Here is a 27869-nt window from a genome sequence, read left to right as displayed (position 1 = left end):
GTGTTCTTCAGAGTCGACTGGCGCTTCTTTTCAATTTGGCAATATCTGAATGGATCTCTGAACGAGATTTGACTATTTAAAATGCCGCTAGAATTCGATGCAAGGCACTTCATTCCCGATCAGGTGAAACAGTGCAAAAAGAAGTTGAGGGTAAATATTTCTTTTCCAGTTTTAATTTACCAATAATCCTGACTTGTCTTGACGTAAATTCTCCACCGCAGCGCAGGCGCAGGTGAGTCGGAAATATGTACCGTAACGTCTGCCACCGCTTGCCCTGGGCAGAGGCAGGGCCGACACCTAGCCCGCAGCTGCTCTCCTCAGCTCAGCTGCTCTCAATCTCACGCGGCCTGCCGATGGGCGCTTTATTACGAGTATTACCGAACACTTTTCATGAGTTTGATCATATCAAACACATTATTCCAATAAAATTCTACAAAATATAAATATGCAGAAATTTTGCCGTAGGCTAATTGTTTCTCATTTTTTACGACATCACGTCATCAGCTTCCAATCGGACTCTCTTCGCAAGTGAAATATTTTGGTCAATTGAAAAAGGTATTGTAAGTATTACCGAATGTGTGTTTTCTGTGGGAAAAGTTGGGAAAACAATGAAGTCATTGATGAGCTATTTTGACCATATTTGTTTTGAAGATATAAAGACTTCGAAATTATGTTTTTGATAATTTTTCATCATTTCTCTATTCAAGACATCAAGTTCCCTTTGAAAGGATGTTGCAAAGCCTGGTTTGAGCGTATTACTATTAGGCCTAGATTATTTTCTGACGCATATGATGCGTGCGTTTGGTAATACAATCACTCACTATACTATTAGTAATGAATTGTCTCCTTTCTTTTTCCTTCCTTGCCCTTTTTTTTTTTTAATGTCTTTTTACGATTTATTTTGTTGGTTCAATTTATTTCATTTCTTTTTGTATGTGTTTATTAAAGGAGAATGAAACCATTGGCATTGGAACAAGATAGCTTGTGTGAAAACAGAAAAATCAAAGAAACAGATCAACAAAAGTTTAGGAAAAATCGGACAAATAATGAGAAAGTTATGAGCATTTGAATATTGCGATCACTAATGCTATGGAGATAGCAAATTGGCAATGCGACAAATATGTGTGATGTCACTTGTGAACAACTCTCCCCATTACTTTAGTATATATTTCCTTTGAATTGCCTCTTTTATCACATCTATCCATAGATCATGTGTTCTTTGTACATGAGGGCATGTAATACATATTTTTTAAGAATACATCATGGATAAAGAGTTTGTATCATCATAAGAAAAAGCAAAAAGAGACATTTTTAGGGTATTTTATAGTCCACCAAAGGGAAAGTTGTTCATCAGTGACATCACACATCCTTATCGCATTGCCAATAGGAGGATCTCCATAGCATAGTGATTGCATTATTCAAATGCTCATAACTTTCTCATTATTTGTCCGGTTTTTCCCAAACTTTCTTTATTCTTATTCTTTGATTTTTCTGTTTCTACACAAGCCTATTTGTTCCAAAGGTTTCATTCCCCTTTAAATCTTGACAAGTTAAGCAAGGCCCTTTTTAAGACATTATTCCGAGCTCATTCAGGGGCCTGTTGCATGACGAGATGAGTGATATGTAGTCCACATCCTAGGAGTAGGACCATTCTTCCGAGATAGGATAAAATTGATTAAAAGTAATCTCAGCAAAAAAAAAAATAATGATAATAGAAATGAAATAAAAATAAATGATTTAGCATGTTTAGTAACAGCTTAGTTTTTTTTTTGCTGAACGATATAAACTTGTTTTCTTTACATGTACCATGTTCACAATTTGTTTTTTAAGAATTGTTTTCATGTTGCTTATCTAATGATAAAGCATGAGGCAAAGAGATTGATGCCCATTGCGATATTTCAAGTTTGGTGGGGGAAAAACACTGGAAAAGGGTTGGGGAAAAAGGAAAAGAGGGAGAAAATGTGAGAAAATAAAAGAAAACAAAAAAATTATATGGGCCTGCATTATATACCCCAGAGAAGTTAAAATGACAACCGTTTGGCCCGGGGGGGGGGGCACTCGACCAAAAAAGTGGTGGGGGTGTGCTGCGTGTGAGACAAAAAACGGCCTTGGAGCAGGCTTATTGTAAAAAGGAGGGTCCTCGGAACAGGCTTCGGAACTACAAATGTTTGTGAAAATGGGGGTCCTTGGAACGGATCGCCGGCGTGTGAGTGCGTATGCATCCCTATGGAACGGATATGGGTGTATGATGCAGCTATCCTGGCGGATTGGCCGCCCGGTGCGTTCGCGCGGAGGCGATGGCCAGACAGTGGTCTACGGCCGCTTTTCATCAAAATTGCAGCTTATTGTAGCAAATCAATGCGACCGGAATGGCGTAACGAAAAATTTGCGAAGCTTTGGAGCGGATTTCTCTCTTTTTTTCTCGTTAAGAAGAAAATGCTATGCTTTGGAGCGGCTTTCTCTGTTCTTTTTCTCAATAGCACAAAAATGCTATGCCTTGGAACAGAAATTTGAGTGTAAAAATGGGGGTCCCCTCTGCAGCACATACCCACTATGCATTATATACTGAGTGCCCCTAGTATGCAGACACAGACCCTCATTGGAACTTTGATCAACAAGTGTGCCTCCACGCAAAGACTAGCACAAACTTGCTGTTCGCGAGAGAGCCTTCAGTACACGGCATGAGTTGGCTGCACATTCAGACCCTTAACTCGAGCGAAGGGTTTGCCCAGCAGACTAGAGTGCCCCCCCCCCGGACGTTTTGGGTCATCTTCACGTGCAAGACGATCTGAAATTTATGACAGTCCTCATATAAAATGTAACTTGGCACATCAAACAGATAAAATGCATCAGGGTGCAATCGCATGAACCCCAAAAATGTTTAAACGTGATATGTCAGTCAGTGTGGCTTGCCGTATGGCATATTCTCTCAATGCCAGTGGTGGTGGGCGGTGTGCAAAGAAGATCATGCCAACGTAGGACATGTCTGGATGTGTCTTTTCCAAGGACTATTCTTTGTATCGCCTAAATCGGCTTTGTGAAACAGTTGAGCGATATCTCGTTCTTACGTAGACCGGTTCTACGAAAGACCCTTTCATGCAACAGGACCCTGGAGTCTGGGATTCTGTTGCAATCGTTTATGATGATCAGGGGCCGATTGCACGAAAGGGTCTTTGCAAGGTCTTTCGTGTCGCCCATCTTTTATGATGCGCCATGTGAAACGCATGTTAAATAAATCATCTGCAAATACATTTCATTCGTCCGCTATAATAAACAAAATATTTGTTTATAAAATGATGTGATATATCATGAAATTGTATAAAATTTGATTTAAAAGCAAGCTAAAGAATCTTATTCTTTATCATAAATTTCAGGAACACCCTGCTTATAGCGTATCATAAAAGATGGGCGACACGAAAGACGGTCCTTGGAAAGACCCTTTCATGCAATCGGCCCCTGTACTTCATAAATGAGAACATGTTCATTTTTTAAACCAACTTGACATGGTGAATTTCCTGTTTAGTATTCAACACTGATTATTGTGCCATTACATTGTAGGTTCAATACTCCAGCTGAGTTTTGCATTGATGGTGTAATACTCCGTAATTTTCTCTCTTTTAATTTCAGGAGAAAGATGAAAAGATTATATCTCTCGAGACTGAAAATGCAATTCTTCATCTCAAACTTGCACATCTCGTGGTAAGTTAGTTTTGTCAAAAGTTAATTTGATATTAAGACCTTCCCATTTGGAAGGGGGTTTGAACTTGAAGTGTTAATCCTCATGAGCTTTTTAAAACAATGGATGCCCCTTTTCATTTTTCATTATTATGGTTCTTAATCTCCCCATACATCTATATAATATCATACCTGTACATGTGTAAGCTTGAGAATTTTTGGGTTGCACTGTACATCATACATGTATCTTTTCCATAATGAGCATTTGTACTTTAAAACTGTCATGTCCCTTCCAAGCCAAGGCTTCTGGTCTTTATCAAAGGATCAGAGGTTTAAGGCTAATGCCCACTTTGACAGTAAATCTATCAGTGCAGTGCATTAATGCACAATAGGTGGTTTCAGACCGCCTCGAAGTTCGCCAGTTCCAGGTATTCTCTGATCGGGAAATTTACCCCGATCAGAAAATACCAGGTATTTTGGTAATGTGAAAGCAAACTACGCGTAATTTCCCCGAAAGAAAATACCCGCTAAATAGTAGGTACTTGGCGAAATTACGAGAACTTTCGTGGGGATTTTTCCAAGGTCGCAGGTATTTTGGCGATGTGAAAGCAAATTACGGGAACTTTTAGCCCAGCGTGTCGTTGGGCGCGGCGGCGTGGGTGACTGCTGGGCTAGTGATTTTGAATCTCGCGCCTTGCCTGCTTATCAGACCATACTGCGCATGCTCGTAACTTCGGGAACTTATCCCGAAGGATGTGTTTCGGGGCGGTGTGAATGCAGGAATAATCAACGGGTATTTTCTAGCCTTAAAAAGTTCTCGTAATTTAACGGGGATTCTTGTGATCGAGGCGGTTTGAAACCACCTAATGACCGCTTTCTTCCTTACCCTCTCCTCTCCTTTCTCTCCCCTCTCTCCCCCCTCCCTCTCTCTTGGATCCTTGTTTTTAGAGATACACTAGTGTCATACAGTTATTATGGGATGGATGCAGTGAATTATGGGATATCAGGGTTGGGGCTTGGACCACATGCTTTTTGGTAGTCAGTGATAGGTTTGATCTTTACTTTAGTTGGGAAGGAGACATATCAAAGTGCAGTGCTGTATACTATTGTTTTTGAGCTTCGTCTGTTCAATGGCGGTGGAGGAGAGAGTGGTGGTCATTGGAATGGGCAAGTACATTATAATGTAGATATGGCCTTGGGGCAATAGGGTTAATATTTAGTTAAACAAGTTAATGAAATGATGAAGATAATTAAAATATTTAGTTACACTTTTGTTCTTACTTCATTTCACAGTTTTGTTTATTGTCAGTGTGTACAGTGTATGTAGTGTGAGGGTGATATGGCACTTCATAACATTTCAGCATGTTTTTATTTCTTGTATTTGTAAAACACCCCCACTCCCCAATCCAAACGAACATATGCCGCAGCAGTCACGCCTTACATGTACACATATTGTTTTGAATAACTTGCATGGTATGTGTATTTCTATAAATCCTTTGCGTGCTGGCCATGCCTCTGCATTTGATGGAGTATTTTCAGGGAGGGAAACGAAGGATTGTTTGAGCATGAAATGCAAAGAGTGTGCATAGGTGCTCAGTATGCGTGGAAAGGATTAATGTGATTTTTTTTTTAAATGGAAATAAATAAATTAAAAAAAACAATATTTGTGACAAATTGAATAACAGTGTACATGGTGAAGTAAAAAATTAGTGTGACCTTAGTTTCACTAATACCTGATCGTTTTGTGTGAATATTTAGTTACTGTTTAGTCATTTAATACTTCTATAATAACCTGTTTATTGCTGATATGATGCAAATATTTGCTGGATTTTGATATTATAACAGCTCCAGACTGAGCTTGGGAAGGAAAGGCAGCATTCATCTCACATGGAGACATCACTCAGCACTGCACAGCAGAGAGGCCATGCAAATTCAGATGAACTCAGGAATGTTCTACAAAAAATCAAGGTATCTGCATGATTTTTTTTTCTTGCAAACATATATGCCCAATTGTACATGTATGTCCGGGTGAGTTGTTTGCCCAGATATGAGGGCAATTTTAAGAACTTTGCAAGCAATGTTTTCAAGAATTTAAAAGTAGAGACTAAATGTATAGGCCTACAGTATTACAAAGCTCAGACCTTCACATTTATTTTTTCTACAGCGTCTCCCACAAAAAATGTTAATGGCACTTTATATGAGCATAATGTGAAAATTACCAAATCATATTTTGAATAATTTTAGAATTGCAAACTTATATTTGTTTTATACAACTAATAATTGGTATAAATTTCATGCAATATGGTCCATTGAACGCAGACTTGCAGAGATATGAGCCTTCTTTCAACACTCAACAGAAAACCTCTCAATCCAAGTTTCTATATTAGTACATTTTATAAAATACATAGTCCAATTTTATCTTCATTCACTCTTATTTCCTTTTTGAGAGTTGAATTTTCAACCAACAACTTGTGGAATAAGTAGAATAAGAAAGTTATGACATTTTAAATCTTGCTTAATTTCACAAAATAGTTTATGCACATCCTAGTTGGTATGCAAATGAACAGACTGATGAGTCATGACATCATCCACTCACTATTTCCTTTGTATTTTATTACATGAAATGTGAGGTATTCTAATTTTCCCCTCAATGTCATGTGAGAGAAAATTTTATTCCTCTGAAAATGTAAATTACCATTGTTTTAACATTTTATGGTTGAGTCAAGTTGGTCCCTATTGTCAAATTTGTAGAAATTGAAATATTGTTATTGTACGATTCCAAAAATAAACAAAAAGAAATAGTGAGTGAATGACATCATCCACTCTCATTTTCATGTCACTGACTTGTTCATAACCATTTTGTGAAAAATAGGCGAAACTTTAAAATGTCATAACTTTCTAGTATGCTTTTCACACTGCATTTCCTTAACCCCATACTATTCTTAACCCCGGACTATCCTTAACCCCATACTATCTTTTTTTCGATTCACACTGTCTTTCTTAACCCCATACTATCTGCTCAACCGTGGTTAATGCCTTAACCCCGGACTATCCCACAGCTCATGAATACTGATGATTTTACCATATAGAGCGTGATTAACGTGCAATTCGACTTCTGTGGTTGGTTAATGCTTAACCCCATTTTCCTTAGCCCTGTTTCGTTTTTACACTGCATCTCTTAGCACCGCAATCGTGGTGCTAGCACCACAATAAGCCGGCTAACCCTGCTTTTTTGCAGGGCCAGATAGTACCGAACTATTTACTCTGCTACATTGTAGCCCACTTTGCTAAAACGTAGTGTGAAAACGAAGTGGGCTAAGCTTAACCCCGGGAAATTGGTGGGGCTGAGACCCCACCTTAGCCTCACCAATTTAGGACAAAAAGTGCAGTGTGAAAAGTGTCCTAGTTTACATCCGATTTTGATGAAATTTTCAGCATTATGGTTGTTGGATATTTTTCTAAATTTTGAAATCAACATTTTCAGGGGTGGAATTGACCTTTAACATATAAAGGGATCTCTTTGAAAGTTAACATTGCTAATTGTGAGTATGTCACTTGTGTAATAATACAGGGGGGGGGGTTACACTGTACATGCAACTTTCATATGTGTTTAATTTGGGTAGTAGCACATGACACCTGTAGTTTTCTGGTCCCAAGTAAATCCTACATTTCAAAACCTGTCAGAATTATAAGTACATGGCTATGGCCATGGACACAGCTAGAACATGCATGTTACACATGTTCACATCTTATCCATCATGTTGTTTTCTGGTTAGAAGAAATGGCTGTCCGCATCTTTGGATTGGGATGAGTGAAACTTTCTGAGATATGTAAATATTTTATTTGTCAATTCCAGTTTCCAAGTGGAGGGCTTTCACCCTTATATAATTTTATGTTTTATATTATGTTGTTGCCATGAGTTGCAAGAGATCAATTTGCATAAATCTACACTGTAGATATGTAAGCTTGAGAATTTTTGGGTAATTCTGCCTTTTTTTTCATTCATAATTGTTATACTATCTTCAAAATTACTACTTTTCATTCATGTCCATTCCAAGGCTTCTGGTCTTGGATCAAGGGATCTTTATTGCTCCCTTGGACCATAAATCTATCAGTGTAGTGCATTAATGCACAATGACCACTTTCTTCCTTACTTCTCTCTCTTTTCTCCCTCTCTCCCCCTCTCTCTCCCTCTCTTGTAGCTGTTATGGGATGGATGCAGTGAAAAACAAAGAAACTATTATGGGATATCAGGGTTTGGGGCATGGACCTCATGCTTTTTGGTAGTTGTGGGCAGTTCAGATTTGTAGTTTGAGAAGGAGACATATCAAAATGTAGTGCGGTATTGTTTTTGAGCTTCGTCTATTCAAATGGTGGTGGAGGAGAGAGCGTTGGCCATTGCAATGGGCAAGTACATTACAATGTAGATGTGGCTTAAGGCTAGGGACGATAGGGTTAACATTTAGTTGATATTTAGTTAAACAATTTAATTAAATGATGATAATTTAAACATTAATTTTAGTTACACTTACATGTATGTCTCTTCATTTCAGTGTAGTTTATAATCAGTGTGTATGTGTTGTGAGGGATGAGAGATGACATTACATCAAACTTTTAGTATGTTTCTAATTCTTAAACACCCCCAGTTAACTACTGGCTAATCCAAACGAACATGCGCCGCAGCAGTCTTAGGCAAAACCACGCCTTACAGATATACACTGTATATATGGGAAACTGGGGGAGAATAGTCAGTAATTCTTCAACCATCGACAGAACGCCGTCCTAACTCTTTGAGTGTTCATACATGTACAATGTAAGGTCACTTAACATTGTAACTTGGAACTTTGTGAAGTTTTGAAGAACCTGAATACATACTCAGTTGTACAAGATTGTCTCTTGAGCCGTTTTTCAATGAGCCAGCTTCTGGGAATCAAAATTGAATTGAATACATCACGCTAATTAATAGCCCACATATTGATTTTTTAATGCAATGAAATTGTAGACAAAAGCTACTCTTTGAATAAAAATACATGTATAACTGCTAACAGATGTACTGTAACCGTCGATCCTTACATTTAGAAAACGCAAAGAGGACAATCAGAATAGTTCACTACATCGCTCATATAAACCTAAACTATTAATTTCTAATTAAAAGCTCCGAGCCGGTCAATGCCAACTCGGCAGGATTCAGCCCGGTAAACAATTCGAGCTACAGCACTACAATCCGGCATTCCAACAGAGCATAAAACATTTTACACGAAGGTCAATAAAAGAAGGAAACCTATCATGATGATTCAACTATAAAGTAAAGGCCTGGTCACACCACCCGAGCGTTGTTGGAGCGGTCGTGGAGCGGAGAGAAAAGAAATCATCACCGCTCGCTACCGTTCACCATTTTTGATTTCGATTGTTTTTTTTTTTTTTTTTTAAATTTTTTCCCCAATTTTGTGTGAGCGAAATTCGACCCTCTCTCCCTACCGCTCCATGACCGCTCCAACAACGCTCGGGCGGTGAGACCAGGCCTTAAGATTAGTATTAATAAGGCTATTTAGCATTTATTATTTTGTACTTCTAAGCTAGTTTTGCATTTTACCTGTATCAGGAAGCCAAAGATGATCTGAGGTCATTGAGGTCAACAATGGTTACCATGCCAACAAGAGTGACTCAGAGTGTGGAAGACTGGGCATTGTCAGAGGCTGAGAGACTAAAACAATCCATGCATGCCGAAACTACCGATTTCAACTGTAAGTTTTAAAAGCAGCCTTTTGAAACTTGTGTTTTGAATTGTAATTTTAAGTTTCTAATAGTGTATTCACCAAAGCAAAATATTAATGACTTTCCCTAGTTTAAATATTTCAATCACAGTTGTTTTCATTGTTTTACCCTTTCATAAATTCTGAAAAGTTACTGATGAAATAATTATTGAGAGAGAATGAGAGAAGGGAAATGAAAGGCAAGGGATGGGATGGGTGTGGGTTTGGTGGGGTGAGAATCCAATCCAATTCTCCACAGGATTGTGTTGTGCCATTCAAATGTTCTTACATGTAAATCATAGTATTCATTTATGATGTGTTCCCTGCACAACCTTTTTCTCATGAATATGTGTGTATTTCCACATTTCCAGTGTTGCAGCGTAAGGTTTACTCTTTGCAGAGTGAATTGGTGTCTGCCCAAGATAAGTACATGACAGAGAAAAGTCGGAGGAGGGAGCTTCATAATACATTAGTGGTATGTTATAAATTAGATATTAGTTGTGATGATATTGATGAATTTCGGCTGGGTGTAAAGTAGTAGTCTTGAATTTTCTGATCATTTCTGTTTTACAAATATGACATTGGCATGCTGTAAGAAAATATATGCTATCACTTGCAAATATTCTGTTGCAATTTTAATATTGAATAACTGTTGCAAATCAAATTACACAGGACTTGTTTTAAAAAACAGATTAACAATCAACCACAAATTTTCAATTAATTGCAAGAGATTGATTTAGGGACCGAAAATAGACATGTGTTGATCGCAAGTTTCTTGCAATGCCCCGTTAGTGATATTATTGACACACCTTTTTAGTCACATTTTACTGCTTTTCTTGTACAGTTCAAAGAATGTAAATAATTCTGAAAGAGTAAAACTTATTTGAATTTTATGTTCTTATTAATGTTAACCTGACATGTGTTGCTTGATACAACACACTTTTTACTGAGTAAATTCCCTTTCCATATTTTCCCTTGTGTATTCAGGAGCTGCGAGGAAACATCCGAGTTCACTGTCGAGTGAGACCGGTTCTTGAGTATGATTCCACGGGCATTCAGACATCATCTAACAGGTACCATTCTACTCTTTGTCTTTTCTATGAAAGATACAGTTGATCGACATTCATATTATAACGTTATTCCAATTATAACAATAGTGTGGGTTGTTTATAGGGTTACTGCTATACATCAAATTGGAGAGCAACCCCCTAGGAAATGATGTTTTAAAGTATGTTTTAGGGTTACTTGTGATGAGAGTTAGATATTCTACGTGAATATTAGAATATATGTGATCAATGCAATATTATACTTTAGGTTTTAAAATAATGTGCGATATTATACTTACATGTACATGTATATTGATGGCATATTCAGCATTGGGATGCTTCTTTTACAAAATCCTCTTTGCTGTTCAAGATTCAGCAATCAGCTTCTTTTTTTGGGAGGTTTGGGAGGGTTAATTTTTTTCGTCAGTTATTTTGTAATTTTTCATCTTTGAAAAACTGCAAATCCATTTTTTTTCTCAGAAATTTGGAAAACCTAGAGGTGGTTCGTGTTGTAGATGATGTAAGTATTTATTTCTTTTTGTGTTTGCTCTATTTTATTTACTTTTTTTTCATAAATTAAAGAAATTTAATTAAAAGGTACTTATAACCCATGAGAGAGTGAGGGTGGGGAAAATAACAGTAAATAAAAGCAATTTATTAACCATTTTTGGGGAGAAATGAGGAACATGGGTTTTCTTTTATTACCAGCAAAAATACAGTATAAAATATAAATTCATAAAACGTCTTTTAATGGTCAAGTCCACCTCAGAAAAAAGTTGATTTGAATCAATCGAGAAAAATCAGACAAGCACAATGCTGAAAATTTCATCAAAATCGCATGTAAAATAAGAAAGTTATGACATTTCAAAGTTTTGCTTATTTTTAACAAAATAGTAATATGAACGAGCCAGTTACATCCAAATGAGAGAGTCGATGATGTCACTCACTCACTATTTCTTTTGTTTTTTATTGTTTGGATGATACAATATTTCAATTTTTACGAATTTGATGATTAGGACCTCCTTGCCTGAAGCACAAAATGTAAAATAATGGAATTCCACATGTTCAGGGAGGAATGAAACTTCATTTCACATGACAATGACGAGAAAATAAAAATATTTCATATTTCATGTAATAAAATACAAAGGAAATAGTGAGTGAGTGATGTCATCAGTTCCCTCATTTGCATACCAACCGAGATGTGCATATAACTGTTTTGTGAAATGAATCGAAACTTTAAAATATCATAACTTTCTTATTTTACATCCGATTTTGATGAAATTTTCAGTGTTATGCTTGTTGAATTTTTCTGTTTCTATTCAAATCAAGTTTTGTTGGTGTGGACTTGTCCTTTAAGTTAAAATTTTGTAGTGAAAAGAGTATTAATTTCATCATTGTGCAGGAAACAGTCAATGTGGATTGTAACAGACCTGGTCATTCGCAAACTAACCGTCAGTTTGAATTTGAAAGGTAAGAACATAGTCACAGTGTCTTCACCACATGAGGCAGATACATTCCACTTTGCCTATATCTCAGATTCATAAACTTTCATGTAGACTATACAGTGCGTCCCAGAAAAAACGAAACCGAGATTTAGCGATCATTTATCATTACTTAATCATTAATAAAATAGACAAATGACCTACCAATGTAAAGCTTAGAATCTCCTCTTTCATCTGATATTACTTAGATCATTTTTCATTCACGCATGAGTGAGCAAATACAATTTGAAGGAAGGATATCAAAAACTCATTTGGCGGGGGGTATCTGGGTTTCAAAAAGAAAACCACATTTTTGAAAAGTTCAGTATCTCCTCTTTAATTTGATACCTAAATTACAGAAAATGGTCAAGAAATAACAAAGTTCTGGTCATTTGAAATAAGGCTTGAATTTCAATAATTTCATAAAATGAAGAGGTTCTCCAGGCTGGCTTTCAAACTCACTCGACACTCCGTTTTGTTGACGATCAGCCATGCATTAAATCTTTTGTTCACCATGCGAAAGCTTCTGTAGGAAACCGGTGAAAACTCGTTTATCTCATGAAATTATGGAAATACAAGCCTTATTTCAAATGACCAGAACTTTTTTATTTCTTGACCATTTTCTGTAATTGAGGTACCAAATTAAAGAGCAGATATTGAACTTTTCAGAAATGTGGTTTTCTCTTTGAAACCCAGATACCCAAAAGATACGCCAAATGAGTTTTTGGTATCCTTTCTTCAAATTGTTTTTGCTCACTCATGCGTGAATAAGAAATAACCTAAGTAATATCAGATGAAAGAGGAGATTCTAAGCTTTAAATTGGTAGGTCATTTGTCTATTCTATTTATGATTAAGTTATGATAAATGATCGCTAAATCTCGGTTTCGTTTATTCTGGGACGCACTGTATATTGGCAAAGGAGAAATGTGTTTGGTGATAAAGTCATGTAGTTTTGTTTATATAGAGTACTTGGCAAAATGTTTGAATATAATTGAATATGTGATTTAAGAATGCAGACCACAAGAGTATATGTACAGCTTATCGATCAGCTGTGCAGAAATTTAGACATCATGGTCAAATCCTTACAAATTCATTTTTTTATTTCCTCAGAAAACAAGATTGCCAATGTACATGTAGATAATAGAACACTTCCATTTAGATCTGATGCATGCTCAACTGTCAGTAGGGATCATGTGCACTTAAATTATTTTTTTTTTTTAAATGAAACATTAGATATAAGTGTTTGTCAATAATTACAGAATGCATGACTATGATAAAATTATAGAAAATCTAAGATGTATTGATGTTGTTTAAATATATGCATTTCTTCCTTTTAAAAGAGTGTATAACCAGACTGAATCCCAAGATGAAGTATTCAGTGAAGTCAAACCACTCCTCACATCTCTTCTTGATGGGTAAGTATATGATGAAGCACCTTACCAAATATTTGTGCCATATCTTTCACCAGGAAATATGTTGTATAGGTGCTATTCATCTTCTCACAATTGCATTCTCTGTATTGTTTTGTCTGTGGTGAGGATAATTAGTGGAATGTCACCTAAAAGATTCCTGGATGATAAAAGGGGATCTGAATTTTGGTAATATTTAACAAATATCTACATTGTGTGCACTCAACCCAGGTGAGGTGAATGGGTACCTTGCAGGATTAATTCCTTGAATGCACTGAGCGCTGAAAGGCGTCAATCTACACTTTGCCACTCTCATCCAGGTGCTACTTGGATACCGGTAGGAAACAAGTGTAATTGTGGTTGGTTCAGCAATTAAGAAGTGCTCCCTAGTTAACACTTACATCAGGATGATAAAGAAATGTACATGTATGTTTGATGGCCCACACGCTAATAGCTTTTTAGGTGTTTTTACACACTACCATTATGAATGTATCTACAACCAATTGACAAATAAATCCCCTCATTGTCATAAACATTTTATATGGCTGTGGTGCCCTTTTTTCTCATAAATGTGCCCTTTTTCTGATATATAATGTACCCCTTTTGAAAGTCTGCACCTTTTTTTCTGAGCGAGGAAAACTTTTCTCCGATCTCAAAAAGTAACAACATAATACATAACTATCTTGTTCTTGTAGCCAATGTTTGAACTAATCTTATGTCTTCGTGAAACCAGTGGATTCACTAATCCTGTATGTCTTGTAGCCAATGGATCGACTAATCCTATGTCTTGTTTTCAGGTATAATGTATGCATCATGGCATACGGTCAGACAGGAAGCGGGAAAACACACACCATGCTAGGAGGGCGCTATACTCAAGAACTGACTCAGACAAGAACCATTCTAGATGAGAATGAAGAGGATGGTGTGGTACCGAGGGCTGCTAGGGAATTATTCAGGTAAAGTAAAGAGATTAATCTTTTGACTCCTGGATTCTGAATGTCAATAGGCTTTGTATAGCGATTACCATGTTCTAATAGAGGATGGGTTAAGAATGGGCTAAGTTTGGAAAGGCCATGTGTTGTGATTGAGTTTACCCAGTTTGATCACTCTTTAACCCTGATTCTCCTTGTGTATTATGATTCTTGTCGTTCCTTGGGTATCTCAGCCGCAGATTGCGCGATCACCACCAAAATTTGCATGATGGTAGAGAATGACGTAATCTACGCAGTTGCATTGGTAAATTTTACTGAATTCATGTTTTATTTTATACGAATCAATTATGCTAATATATAACTTTTTGCTCGATTCACTAGAGCAATAAAGCTCCTAGAATGCTATTTTTTGGTGAAAATATTCTTTATAGCATTCCTAACAATTGTGAATGAAAAAAAATCTGGTTTTAAGATTGATTTCTTATGTATTTTATTGGTTTTTTTTTTTAGTTTCTTATGTATTTCTTTGTTTTTTTACTTTTTGTATTTATTGTTTTTCGATGGAAATCGTTCAAGACTCAATTCTGATCATAAACAAGGCAAAATTGATTAAGTTTAATCAGTAAAAGTATGAATAATGAAACATTTATGAATTTTTGCTAAATTATCAACCTGCATTGGATTTGTACATGAAATAACATTTATGAGCAATTTTGGGTTTGACTTGCACTTACATAATGTTGCGTAATGTCGTAACCGCATACCCGGGCATCACAAATTTGGTCTCAAAATTTGCGCGAGACTTGAAAGTAAAAAGTCAGTGAGCGGCGAGGTCAAAAGATTATGCATGGCAGATATATTGTGAAAATTGTCAAGGGTGGCCATTATGCCCCCCCCCCTCGGAGAATTAGGGTTAAGCTGTGAATTAGTGTGCAAAACATTGTATGCATAGTATGATAGCATTTTTACTGATTTGGTCATTTCTCTTTTCATATTGAAAAGGTAGTAATTTTTTTTAAAGTAATGTTGGTTTCTTAAATGTTTGAGCCTTTACACTTCCTATTGCGTTTGTATTGTGTTTATAGGTTGCTGAGAGAAAAGCCCAATACACATACGGTAGAAGTGTCTGTTGTTGAAGTCTACAATAATGAGATCCGTGACCTTTTGACCTTGAATCCTGCTACATCAAGGCATGATATCTTCACAGGGGATGACGGTTCAATGGAGGTCACTTCTTTAACTCAACGGTAAGTCTACACTGTTATATACGCAGCCTTTAACACTGTTATATACGCAGCCTTTAAAGTGCCATTGACTTGACGACTTGGCGAGATACTTAATCTTGCCATGTCTACATGATAACCTTATTACATTCGATACATCGACATGGCGAGATACATTATCTCACCAAGTTGACTTATAGAAATTTATATGTTGACATGGTGAGATACGTTATCTCGCCTAGGCTACTTATAAAAAGTTATGTCAACATGGCGAGATATGAAGTGTCCAAGGCCTGGTGAGAGTCCAAATATCTCCCCAACTTTTTATTAGTCAACTTGGCTAGATAAAATATCTTGCCATGTTGAAATGAAACTTTTCATAAGTCAACTTGGCAAGATAACGTATCTCGCCATGTCGACATATAACCTTTTATTAGTCGACTTGGCGAGAAAACGTATCTCGCCATGTCGACAAGTCGATGGCACTTTAAAGGCTCGTTAGTTATGTACTATTGAATAACCAATAAATAGAAGTGCCAGCTGTAATGTACATACCAATGTAATGTACATGCTCCCTAGTAATCCACATGCCATCCAATGACAATAGAACAATAGATGAATAGGAATACCATTGACTATAGAAAGAATGTCTGAACTTCCAAGCCACTTCACTAATAAGCAGCCAAGCAGAGAGCACCTCCCTTTAGTCTCAGGTAAAGCCTTCATGTTCATGTGTACTAGAGATATAACACACACTACCATAAATCTTTACAAGGAAATTTTGGTAAGTTCATTAGCTGAAAGTCTTCCTAGTCATTGATTGATGTTTGTGACCCTAGAATACATTTTAGCGACATTGATATTACTAAGCAGAGGTTCTCTGTTTTATTTCAACAGTCTGCAAAGTATCTCATCCATTATATTCAGATAGTCACTTTTCCACCTTATTAGGGTAAGTGTTCATTCATGGAATGATGACACAAGACATATATGTCTCTTACTGTAAAAGTGGAAATTTTCACGGATTTCGTTGCAAATGGTGAGCACGAATTTAAAAACGTGAATTCATGAGCATGTATTTTAATGCAGGTTTGAACCATGGTCCAATTGCGTGCATCGTTTTGGCAAAGAGATTGCATAATTTGACTTATAGAGGGCGACATCTGAGCAAGCAAGCTTGAGCTCTAAGACCATATGCATCGCGAGAATTTGTTCCAAAGCAATGCAATCATTTTTTTAACAGTTTCAGATGGTATTCAAATAATGATTTTGGTTGAAATATAAATTGCTTTTGCTGTTGATTGGTGAGTGTTTAGTTTTTAAGACGTTGGGTCGATCCCCAAGGTTTGTTGATCGATTCCATGCACTTTGAATAGCCGTATTCCCCCGGTCCTTGCCCCGCAAATAAAAGTTGCGCTAAATGTCACAAAAGCTCATGATTGGATCGAAACAATGCTGAATTACGCCAATCGAGAGCTAGAATTATGATCAGACAATAAATGTCGTCGCTGATATGTTAAATAAAACCATTCACAGTTGGGGAAGAAGGAAATGACTTTGTGATTATAGAGTGTGCAGCGCGAATTCAAGATCCTGCGAATATGTTTTGAAGCCGCGAAGCGAAAAAAATTAATCCCGCGAAAATAAGAGCGTTTACAGTAGGTCTGTTTCTTTGTAAGTGTGGTACGTTTACTAACTTACATTTAGTTTTTTTTGTTGATTCTTTAATTGGTCCCCTTAATGTCTGTGAATGAAATGATAAGATTGTATCAATACAATTTTTTAACTTTTGTTCATCTTATACTTATTTTAGAAGTGTAACGACAGCTGTAGAGATTGTTGATTTAGTCCGTCATGGTATGATGTATCGTCATGAGGATGCTACTCAGGTTCACGCCCACTCCAGTCGCTCTCATCTTGTGGTTACGTTGACTGTCACTCTCATCCAGTCACCAACTCGCAGGTAAATTGTTTTGTCATTCATGAATGTAGATAGAAATTACTGTATATTAAATGCAAGAATCTATTGTGAAAATTTATGATTTGAACCAGTTTCATACTGGATTTTGAAAGATGATTTGACAGATTGTCTACTCTTTATTGTCCATATCTTATTTGGTTCAATCATGGCCTATACCTATTAGACCTGAGTCATATCGATTATTTTGAAAACCGGTGTTCGACAGCTCTAATTCGATCGAACATCGATGCATCGAATATTGAAGGCGGGGAAAATTTAGTCGTTTTTGCGTCGATGCGATGCGCTTTGCATATGCACCGCACTGACGGTCTGCGCTGGCGTTGGCCGGGTGAGCGTTGCACAAGCAGATGACAGAGCAAAGTTCGTGTGTATTTTTCATGATCACAAAACACACAAAAAATGCCGGGGACCAAAGCAGAATTCTTCCCAAAATATCTTCAACAATGATATTTGCAGATGACAACATATAAGTTTAAAATGAAACAATAATAAAGTAATGAATCACGCAGAGTCGATCCGAATGATTTTCGGTCAACTAGCATTCGCAGTCCATTCACCAGCCCCGTCCGCAGCTCCGTACACTCACTCTCCCGAAACGACAGGTGTGCTTGACGTCAGCGCCAGCAAACAAGTGCAATCAACGGAGAGCGCTGTAACTTGCCTGAGATTGTGTAGTTGGATCCAAAATGAGCTCCAAATAAATTTATGGGAATAAATACGTAATTTTCTCTGGATGGTCATTTGAATTGCTATTCATTGCTGATATAACGATTGTTAGGAAAGATTGTGGAATATGAGTTATGACAATGTTCAAGAATTAATCCTGATGACAATCCATTTTTTTAGGCGCAATTGAGCATGCAATCAAAATAAATACGAATGGTTTGAATCGAGCCCTAAATTCATCTAAATTATTACGATTTAACAAGATTTTATGGTCATACTAAGAATATTGACGATGTCAGCAAAGTATGTTATGTTCATATGGAAGAATTAATACTGGGATTATTTCTATGATTCCATTTCTGGACGTCTCATCCAAGCTCCGAGAAAATAAGCACAATGCGCATGCGTGTTCGATGACGTATGACATATTTTCCCATTCATGAAATCAGAGCCCAAAGTTGGGCACAAACCCCACTAGCTTCAAATTGATGGGAAAAAAATCAAACGCAATTTTCTCTGTTTTGTCATGTAAAATGTTATTATATGGTGATATTACGAACTTAACAGAGTTTTTGCATGTAGACAATGTTCGAGAATCAATCCTGACGTGAATTCAGGGCGCGACAAACCCGCTTGCCCGCTTGCCCGGGGCAAGTGAAAATGACGTGCGGGCAAGCACCTCTCAAAGTCAATTGCCCGATCGGGCAAGTGGTTGTTGCGTCTTTTTTTTCTGTACCGTACCTCGTTCTTCCATAAATCATCCAAAATCCACACTCAAAATCATGAATCAGCCTTAAAAAATAGCGAGTAGCGCAGTTTCAAATTCCGAAATTGCGTTATTTTTTCTGTACCACGTATTTCCATACATGGTACCAGGTATGAAAAAAATCAACGCAATGGCCGGGAAACAGTTGAATGTAGTATAGGGGTCCGTTATGACTACCACCATGTGCAATTTCTAATGCACATTTTCCCCCTTCCGATATCACAATTCTGTGATGAAATAATTAGAATTACACAGGAAATAAATCACAGAGTCTAGTAACCTCGCATTGGTGAGTTGTCATGTCATTCGGCTTTGCTTTTCAAAACGGCCTATTAAACATCCAAAATAACTTGCCGTATTTGTTAATTATAATTTAAAATTCATTTGTTTCCCTTTTTGAGGGGATGAGGTAAATATCAGACAATAAATCATCAAACAAAGCTTCATCTATTTTACAAGGCCGGCGGGAGGCTCACACACGTGCGCATACTAGCTAGCCAGTCTGAGCTCTGTTTCTCTGCCAGAGCTCTGGGGGACAATTCGCTCAGTAAAGGCCTCAATGATGGTGATTTTCTGTTTCAGACAGAGTTTACATTTCGGGTATATTATTCAAAACTTCCAATAAAGTTTGATGATTTCTTCATTGTCATGTATATTTAAGTTATTAATGAATACATTCTCACCAAATTTAGACTCCCCCATAGAGAAATGCAATTTTCGTAGAAGTCTGCGTTTTCAAAGAACTTCAGGAAAAGTTAGGGTATGTGGGCCTTTATTACATGGCCGAGTACAGGTTATTGTACTGGAATAGGCGAAGTAGAAATTAGATATTGAATTCATTTATATCAAAGTTCAACTCAAAGTCACACACAAACACACGCACACACACAGACACACACCCAAGATTCTAAGCATAGTGAAAAAAATTACTTAAAATCATACAATATTAAACAATGTTAATAATAATTCATTAATAAGTGAACAGGTATTCCTCAAAATAAAAAACAAAAGTAGCATGTAAAAACATGTAGATAAAATTATTGACCAAGTGGAACATCATAAAATGATGAAGAAAAGACTTGATGGTTTCCAAATGATTTTTTTTTAATCAAGGAAATATGGAAAATAAATGATCATTTCATGGATTTAAAGATGCAAAATGTGAAATTTTAGCCACTCCACTTTTGATGATAAAATAATTTTTTCCGAGTCAATAAAGAGCTGAACATTTTTCACTGGCTTTCTTTATAGTTTCCAACTATGGTAAGTGAAAGCAATTCTAAGGAAATATGTTACGCAGGTAGCCATTTCATGGATTTTAAGATGCAAAATATGAAATTTTAGCAACTTTTGTTGAAGGTTTTTTTTTTAACCTTAAATAGTCATAAAATATTGATTTTTTTTCTCCAAAATAAACGTAAAGACTCAGGCTACGTTGCTGAAAATATCCTTTTCAATGTGTGTTCTTTTATACTGGACATGATTCTCAATTGTTATTTAGTATACCTTAATAAAAATAAGAGTAGTGCCGTCATAATGAAAAAATTATTTAAAAAATTGGGCAAGCAGTTTTTTCTATCGGGCAAGCAAATTTTTTCATCACTTGCCCAACAGGGCAAGTGACGAAAAAAAATTTTGTAGAGGCCTGCATGATGATTATTTTTTTTAGACAAGTGCACTAGCTCGACTCAAGAAGTCAAGTCGATCGTCATGAGATGCCCGCCATTGAAAATTGAAACGAAATACAAACGTTTCACATCAAGCTCTAAATTCATATTAATGATTATCATATGCAAATTATTGTTAAATATTACGATTAAATAATGTTCTATGGTCATGATATTAATATTGTTTATGAAAGCAAGATTTATTTTACGTTGATCGCGTCAATTTCCGGCCATTTTCTGGTTTGATTAAAGAACAGTACTGCGCATGCACGATCGATGGCCATGACTTCCATTCATGAATTCATCGTGCATACATGTAAATTATCTCGGCACGAGCAGACGAGTAAGACTCGAACTATGATCGAAATAAACTTCAAATTAATGGTGAATAGCATCATATTTACTCAATCGGTTACATTTTGGGGGCAATAGAAATCAAGTAAGTGGTAGTAAAGTTGGACATTGCTGATATTTTGATGATTGATTGTGTAAACCAAACGAATCGGCCGGCCGACGTTTTTTTTTTTTCGATGCACCGATTTTGCAAAATCTGCACCGGTGTTCGATGACGTCGATCGAACACCGATTTTAAAATCGATTCGACTCAGGCTTAATACCTATTATATTTTTCAACAATTTCATCAAGTAATGGCTGATTCAGTTGAGTCCATGTTGCCTTCTTGACACTAGAAAGTTGGATTAGCAATCCTTATTGTACCTATTTCATTAGGGTATGGCGTTAAAGTTCTTACGATGGCGTAGACAAAAAAGCAATAATTAAGTTTGATAAATTCAATTCCAATTTCGGTTGAAATTCAATTCACAGTTTTGTTTCCACATTTTTCTAATAGTAAGCAAATTACAGCATATGCGTATGAAATCGCCTATGAATTCCACTGTAATGGATTTTGGGAGACAATGATACAATGATGTTTTGACATATCCAGAGAGCATTCTCGTATCATAATTCAAATATTATAACATTATTTTTTCCTCTTATGATTCTCATAGACCTTCATCAAGGGCAAGAAGTCAGTCACCATCTCGGCCTTTATCTTTGAGGGATGAACAGGAGGTCATCAGAACAAAGCTACAACTGGTTGATCTAGCTGGCAGTGAATGTGTTGGTGAGAACCCCCCCCCCAATCTCGTGTGATATGACCCATGTTCTGTCTATTTATGCCTCCGCCTACCATAGGTGGTTAGAGGAGGCATGTTTTCACGTCATCCATCCATTGGTCCATCCCATTTTTGTTCTCTGGATAAATAAACAATCTTAAAAAAACAGTTTACAAGCAACTTCGTACTCAGTCCGAGTGAGTTTTGTTAAGGGTCACAGAGGTCATTACATACCTGAAAATATATTACTTGCAACAAATTAACCCTATCTAGGCCGGGGGGGGCCTCGGAGGCCCCCCCCTCAACGAATCGCGCGATATTTTCGCTGTGCGAAATTTTTTGACCGCGCCGCTCGCTGACTTTTTACTTTCAAGTCTTGCGCAACTTTTGAGACCAATTTTGCATCACCCGGGTACGTGGTTCCGAAATTACGCAACATTATGTAAGTGCATGTCAGACCAAAAATTGCTCAAAAACGTGATTTCGTGTACAAAGTCAATGCAAATTGTGTTTTCAACCAAAATTCATAAATGTATGATTATTTATTGTTTTTCTAGTCTAAATGTATTCATTTTATGCTTTTTATGATCACAGAAGAGTCCCCAACAAATGTCATTGAAAAAACAATGAAAAACAAAAGGTCAAAAAAACAAAGAAATACATAAGAAATTGCAAAAAACAATATAATACATAACAAAATGATTTGATATTACAATTTTTTCATGTACGCTTGCTAAGGACACCACAAAGAGTTTCTATACCAAAAATTAGTACATTTAGAGCTTTATTTAGGGAGTTAGAGGGAAAAGTATGATTTCGCATACTAATTACGCATAAATTAGCATAATCACTTAATAGCGATTCGCATGAAATAAATTACTATACAGTCTTGTAGATTATGCCCCAGGCAACCCGCGTGCCAATTTTCGGCGCGATCGTGCAGTCGACGGCCAAGATCTTAGGGGGGGCCTGGGAGGCCCCCCCCGGCCATAGGAACTCCCAAAATACCCCGGCCTAGATAGGGTTAAGGGTTTAACTTAACAATCTGGCCAATTTTAACGTATGGGATTGATAATGATCCGATTAGAATGTGGGGTCACAATGTCAAAGTTCACTCAGGGCATTATTTCAAAAGTCTGGAAGTTAGATCGATGTTCAATATATTCTTAATCTGGCAATGGAAGATGCATAAATTTGACCTTCTGCAGTTGAGAATCCATCTGTTGAGATTTTTTGCATTGGCACATTGGTTGCTGCTGTTAGATATACTGGGTGATTTCAAGTTTGGTGATGGCCTTGGTGTTGGTGTAAGTGTTGGAATTTGGATTGCTTCCCCTAGCTCCAAAACTTATTCTGAGTTTGTAAAACTGATCCAGATCACATTATTGACACCTTAAAAACTAGTGAGTGACTTTTCTGGACCACCTTCATTTTATGTTCAGTGTTATAATTGTGTAAAAATTGACCAAACACCAACACCAAAAGGTCAACACTGAACTTGAAATCACCCAATGTATGACAATCCTGTGCAGGTATGTCCGGTGTTATAATTGTGTAAAATTGACCAAACACCAACACCAAAAGGTCAACACTGAACTTGAAATCACCCAATGTATGACAATCCTGTGCAGGTATGTCCGGTGTTAAAAAAATTGACCAAACACCAACACCAAAAGGTCAACACTGAACTTGAAATCACCCAATGTATGACAATCCTGTGCAGGTATGTCCGGTGTGACTGGATCTGCTCTACGGGAGACATCTCACATCAACAGGAGTCTGTCAGCTTTAGCTGATGTCCTCGGTGCTCTGGCTGAGGGTAGAGGTCATGTGCCTTACAGAAACTCCAGACTTACTCACCTTATGAAAGATTCTATTGGTAAGTCATATAGATGATAATTTCAACCTTTATATGAAAGATTTGGCAGGAATTTATTGTGATAATTTCTTTTCCTTTCTGTAAGGGCTTGTTTTTCCACCCTCCTAAAAAGTCTGTGCCATCTCAGTCTGACCTCTCTCACCCTTATTATTTATGAAATCCACCCCATAACTCCCTTCCTGGTGGGTGTTCCATAAAGCTGTTCGTAAGATACGAATGACTTTACGCACGACTGGTGACCCCTTCTTGTGCTAAATGATACATCCCTATGTCATTCATGTAGAACACAAGAACATGTTACAGTCAATGCGTAAAGTTGTGATTAACTTTGCGAACAGCTTTATGAAACACATACCAGATTTTCTCACTTCTCTCTCTGTCTTTCAGTATTCCTCAAGTTTATCTCCTCAACATCCTCATCTCGTTGCCTCCAGAATCCCTTGTGTATGAAGGCATTGGGAGAAGAGCCAAAAGTATTAAAATCAATTCAAAAGCCTTAAGCCTTACAATCTGTTGCAATTTTTATTTAGCACCAGTCTTTTACTTGCAAAATAAAATTGCTGATTGATTATTGCAGTGTGATATACCAGTTGCAAATTTGCAGAATGGTTCGAATCTCAATATCCCATAGTCACCTTTCCCTTTCCTGCGTTATGTTTTTTTTTCTCTCTTTCCTTGTAAACTGTGTAAGACTTTTCCTGTTGTACAGTAATCAGGGGGATAGACCTCGATAAGCCAATGGCTTTCTGTCTTTCCCCCACATCTGCCATACAGCGGAAATCATTTTTATTTACTGTGTTTTACTATCTGTTTATGACTACTTGTCACGTGGGAAGTGACTTTTTTTTAATTATTTAACTACTGCTGCTTGACACCAAATAAGGAATACGTAAAAACTGAGGATTACAGTTATGAAAGATTTAATCAAAGCTCTTAAATCATTCTGTGGTTTCCTTTGATTTCTTTTACAATGATTTACATAAAAATATACATGGATATGGATTATGGATAACAAAATATAACTTAACTTAAACGGTAATCGTTGATGTGAGCCCCCATCATCCTATCTGGTCTGACATGCCCCACTCGGCCCTGGTGGTCGGTCCAGTTCCTGGCCTCCGCAGGTTGCGATGTCTCTTCCACTCGGCCTCCGCAGACTGTGTTACCCCTCGATGAGTAGCCCCCAGATAAGAGAGATGTGGCTTCAACGAATTAGTGGACGAGATCGAGCCCCCAATGATGACATGATTTTTGACCAGTCATGTCGGTGGAGAACCGGCGGCAGCTGGGGTCGTTATCTCGTCACCGACGTAGTCCCTCAGTTTTAACTTAAAACTGCCTACACGAACATCTGTAGTCTATTCTGGCTTAGGTGGTTCTCCTCGAATTACTAAAATTAACCTAATATACCCTACCGTTACTAGGACTAACTGTGAAATTTCTATTAAGTAATTCAAAGAATTTCAATGACAGATGAGTACATAAAGCAACACATTTTTAATAACAAGGGACTTCCTGTGCATTTGTATACCTATATTCATCCATGCTAAAGCACAGTATTAACTATTTACGACACCTGTATGAAGATGCTTAGCAGTATGAAATATTTTTAACACTTGATCAAAATATGGCATCCACCTGATTTTGTACTATTGGGGGGGGGGGTATCAAACGTTTCCAACGCTTGCCTTCGAAACATCCAAAACATATGTACATTGAAACATCAATTGAAACATAAACAATAAATGCTAAGCACATGTTTGAACTCAATTGAAACATTACAATTGTATTGAATTTCTTTCCTGACACTACTTATAATTTATACTTGTCAGTATCTGTTCTGCTGTATAAGAATTTGACTTGTATTTATGTATTAATGTATTTTTGTGTAATTAAAGAGGTGTTTGAATCTGATCTAAATGCGTTATTCTTTCATACATATCAAGGTGGAGATGCGAAGCTCCTCGTTGTGTGCTGTGTGTCTCCAACCCAACGTTTCCTGACCGAGACACTCCAGTGCCTTGGGTTTGGATCAAGAGCTAGGCAGATCCAGAGAGGGCCAATCAAGAAGAGACAAGCAGCAACTCTTGCAGGTAAGTGAAGGACAATTGCTTCTCGGTCCACTCCCACTTTGTCTAGTTTCCGTTTGGTGTCATCCCGAAGGCCTGAATTAACAAAGGTTGTTTGAAAACCCACAGCTGATTCCATGAATTAATTCCTGCCAGGTACCCATTTACCTCACCTGGGTTGAGTGCAGCACAATGTGGATCAATTTCTTGCGGAAGGATACTATGCCATGACTGGGATTTGAAACCCACGACCCTCTGCTTCAAAGTCCGGAGACTAATCCTCTGGGCCACAACGCTCCACATGATTACATGAACTGTTTATGAATCTAATAGTCATATTGATGACAGAGTGCAAAAATGTAGAGTGAGTGAATTAAGACCGTCTCGGCAAAATGATGAAAGCCCAAGTTAGAATTAGACTAAGTGATGGTTAGTCCAAACATCAAATGGACCACATTGATATTAGACCAAATTGGATTAGCCATGATGGTGTTGGTGGTTCTGAGAATTAGGTCATCAGCTAGTAGAACTAGTAGATACATCTGAGTCTTGCTGATATTGTCTTGTAGAATCACTAACAGCTTTTCTTCAAACTGACATAAACCCTGTACATTCACTCAAGTGGCAGCTCAAAGAAAGTTTTGTGTTTCGTATGGTGTCAAAGTGGCATGTCATCAATGAAGTTGATCTTGAGACCATGACGGGCAATAAGTGGGTTTCGGGTTGGCATGGCCAGGACACCAAGTATTTCTTTAAGAATTTTCTTGTATCTTTCATTCTGTGTGTCTTCTATAGGTGCAGGGGACCAGTCTCCTGTAGTAGGAGCCAGAGGAAGGCAAGGAAAACGACATAGTATACCTGGTAAGATAAAGCATAAATGCATAAATTACTTGTCTTATCTACAATACATGGGTTTGTACTACAATGCAAAATAATGTGCTAGTTAAATAAATTGTGAATTTCCAGTAAGATGTTATTCCCATTTTTAAAGCAAAGAATGATTAAAGATACCTTGTGAGACTCTTTATGTGGCATTAATATAAATAATGAAATTTTGAGAGTGAAATGAAATAAATGACTATCCCTGTTTTCTTTTTTTATAGCCCCAGAGACATCATCCATACCGGTTCCCAAGTTCAGAAGCTCACCTATGATGCAAAGAAGTAAGTGCAACTTCTTCATTGATAACTTGACCTTTTACATGAACACAGTTTAGTGTTAGTGCTGGTGTAAGTGTTGGAAGCACAATTCATATTGCATTTCTTAGCTCCAACACCTAAGTTTACAAAACTGATCCAATTCACAACACCTAATTAGATCAGCTGGTAACCAGATTCATGTTAATCTCCGGATGTGACAATCATACCAACGCCACCAAAAAATGTCAACAGAATTCTGTCATTTCCACAGACATTGCGTAGTTATTACCCAGTTCTTTGGATATATTGTTTGCAGTTCTGTGGTTTATCGTTATTTTGTCTCATTTGATATAATTGATTGATTTCGATAAGATGGCATGAATTATTTTATTGACCTCTTGACCCATAGGAAGCAGCAGTCTGGACACTGGTTCTTCTCACCTTAGAATTGGAAGGTCATCTTCACCAGCTAAACCAAGATAGATCTACCAGTAGTCTGGACACTGGTTCATCTCATAGAATTGGAAGGTCATCTTCACCAGCTAAACCAAGATAGATCTACCAGTAGTCTGGACACTGGTTCATGTCACCTTAGAATTGGAAGGTCATCTTCACCAGCTAAACCAAGATAGATCTACCAGTAGTCTGGACACTGGTTCTTCTCACCTTAGAATTGGAAGGTCATCTTCACCAGCTAAACCAAGATAGATCTACCAGTAGTCTGGACACTGGTTCTTCTCACCTTAGAATTGGAAGGTCATCTTCACCAGCTAAACCAAGATAGATCTACCAGTAGTCTGGACACTGGTTCATCTCACCTTAGAATTGGAAGGTCATCTTCACCAGCTAAACCAAGATAGATCTACCAGTAGTCTGAACACTGGTTCTTCTCACCTTAGAATTGGAAGGTCATCTTCACCAGCTATACCAAGATAGATCTACCAGTAGTCTGGACACTGGTTCATCTCACCTTAGAATTGGAAGGTCATCTTCACCAGCTAAACCAAGATAGATCTACCAGTAGTCTGGACACTGGTTCATCTCACCATGGAACAGGAAGGTC

General features: G+C 37.3%; 1 protein-coding gene across 1 annotated transcript; it reads left to right on the top strand.

The window, feature by feature from the left end:
- The first annotated feature begins 22 nt into the window (after positions 1-22).
- LOC121413329 (kinesin-like protein KIF25) lies at positions 23-27317 on the top strand. The gene is made up of 18 exons (XM_041606113.1): positions 23-150; positions 3628-3691; positions 5519-5643; positions 9278-9419; positions 9800-9903; positions 10416-10501; positions 10955-10994; positions 11877-11944; positions 13297-13371; positions 14163-14321; positions 15383-15544; positions 17334-17483; positions 21612-21727; positions 23443-23598; positions 25545-25691; positions 26463-26528; positions 26771-26830; positions 27216-27317. The coding sequence occupies exons 1-18, from the start codon at positions 82-84 to the stop codon at positions 27287-27289; spliced, it is 1863 nt and encodes a 620-aa protein (XP_041462047.1). The 5' UTR covers positions 23-81; the 3' UTR covers positions 27290-27317.
- The last annotated feature ends 552 nt before the right edge of the window (positions 27318-27869 follow it).

Source organism: Lytechinus variegatus, chromosome 4 (genome assembly GCF_018143015.1).
Source record: "Lytechinus variegatus isolate NC3 chromosome 4, Lvar_3.0, whole genome shotgun sequence".
NCBI classification, from domain to species: Eukaryota; Metazoa; Echinodermata; class Echinoidea; order Temnopleuroida; family Toxopneustidae; genus Lytechinus; species Lytechinus variegatus.
This window is presented reverse-complemented; position numbering and strand designations above follow the sequence as displayed.

Coding starts and splice junctions, on each gene's coding strand:
- LOC121413329 (XM_041606113.1), top strand. CDS start 82: ATGCCGCTAGAATTCGATGCAAGGCACTTCATTCCCGATCAGGTGAAA. Junction 151..3,627: donor AGTGCAAAAAGAAGTTGAGG/GTAAATATTTCT, acceptor TTTTAATTTCAG/GAGAAAGATGAAAAGATTAT. Junction 10,995..11,876: donor TGGTTCGTGTTGTAGATGAT/GTAAGTATTTAT, acceptor ATCATTGTGCAG/GAAACAGTCAATGTGGATTG.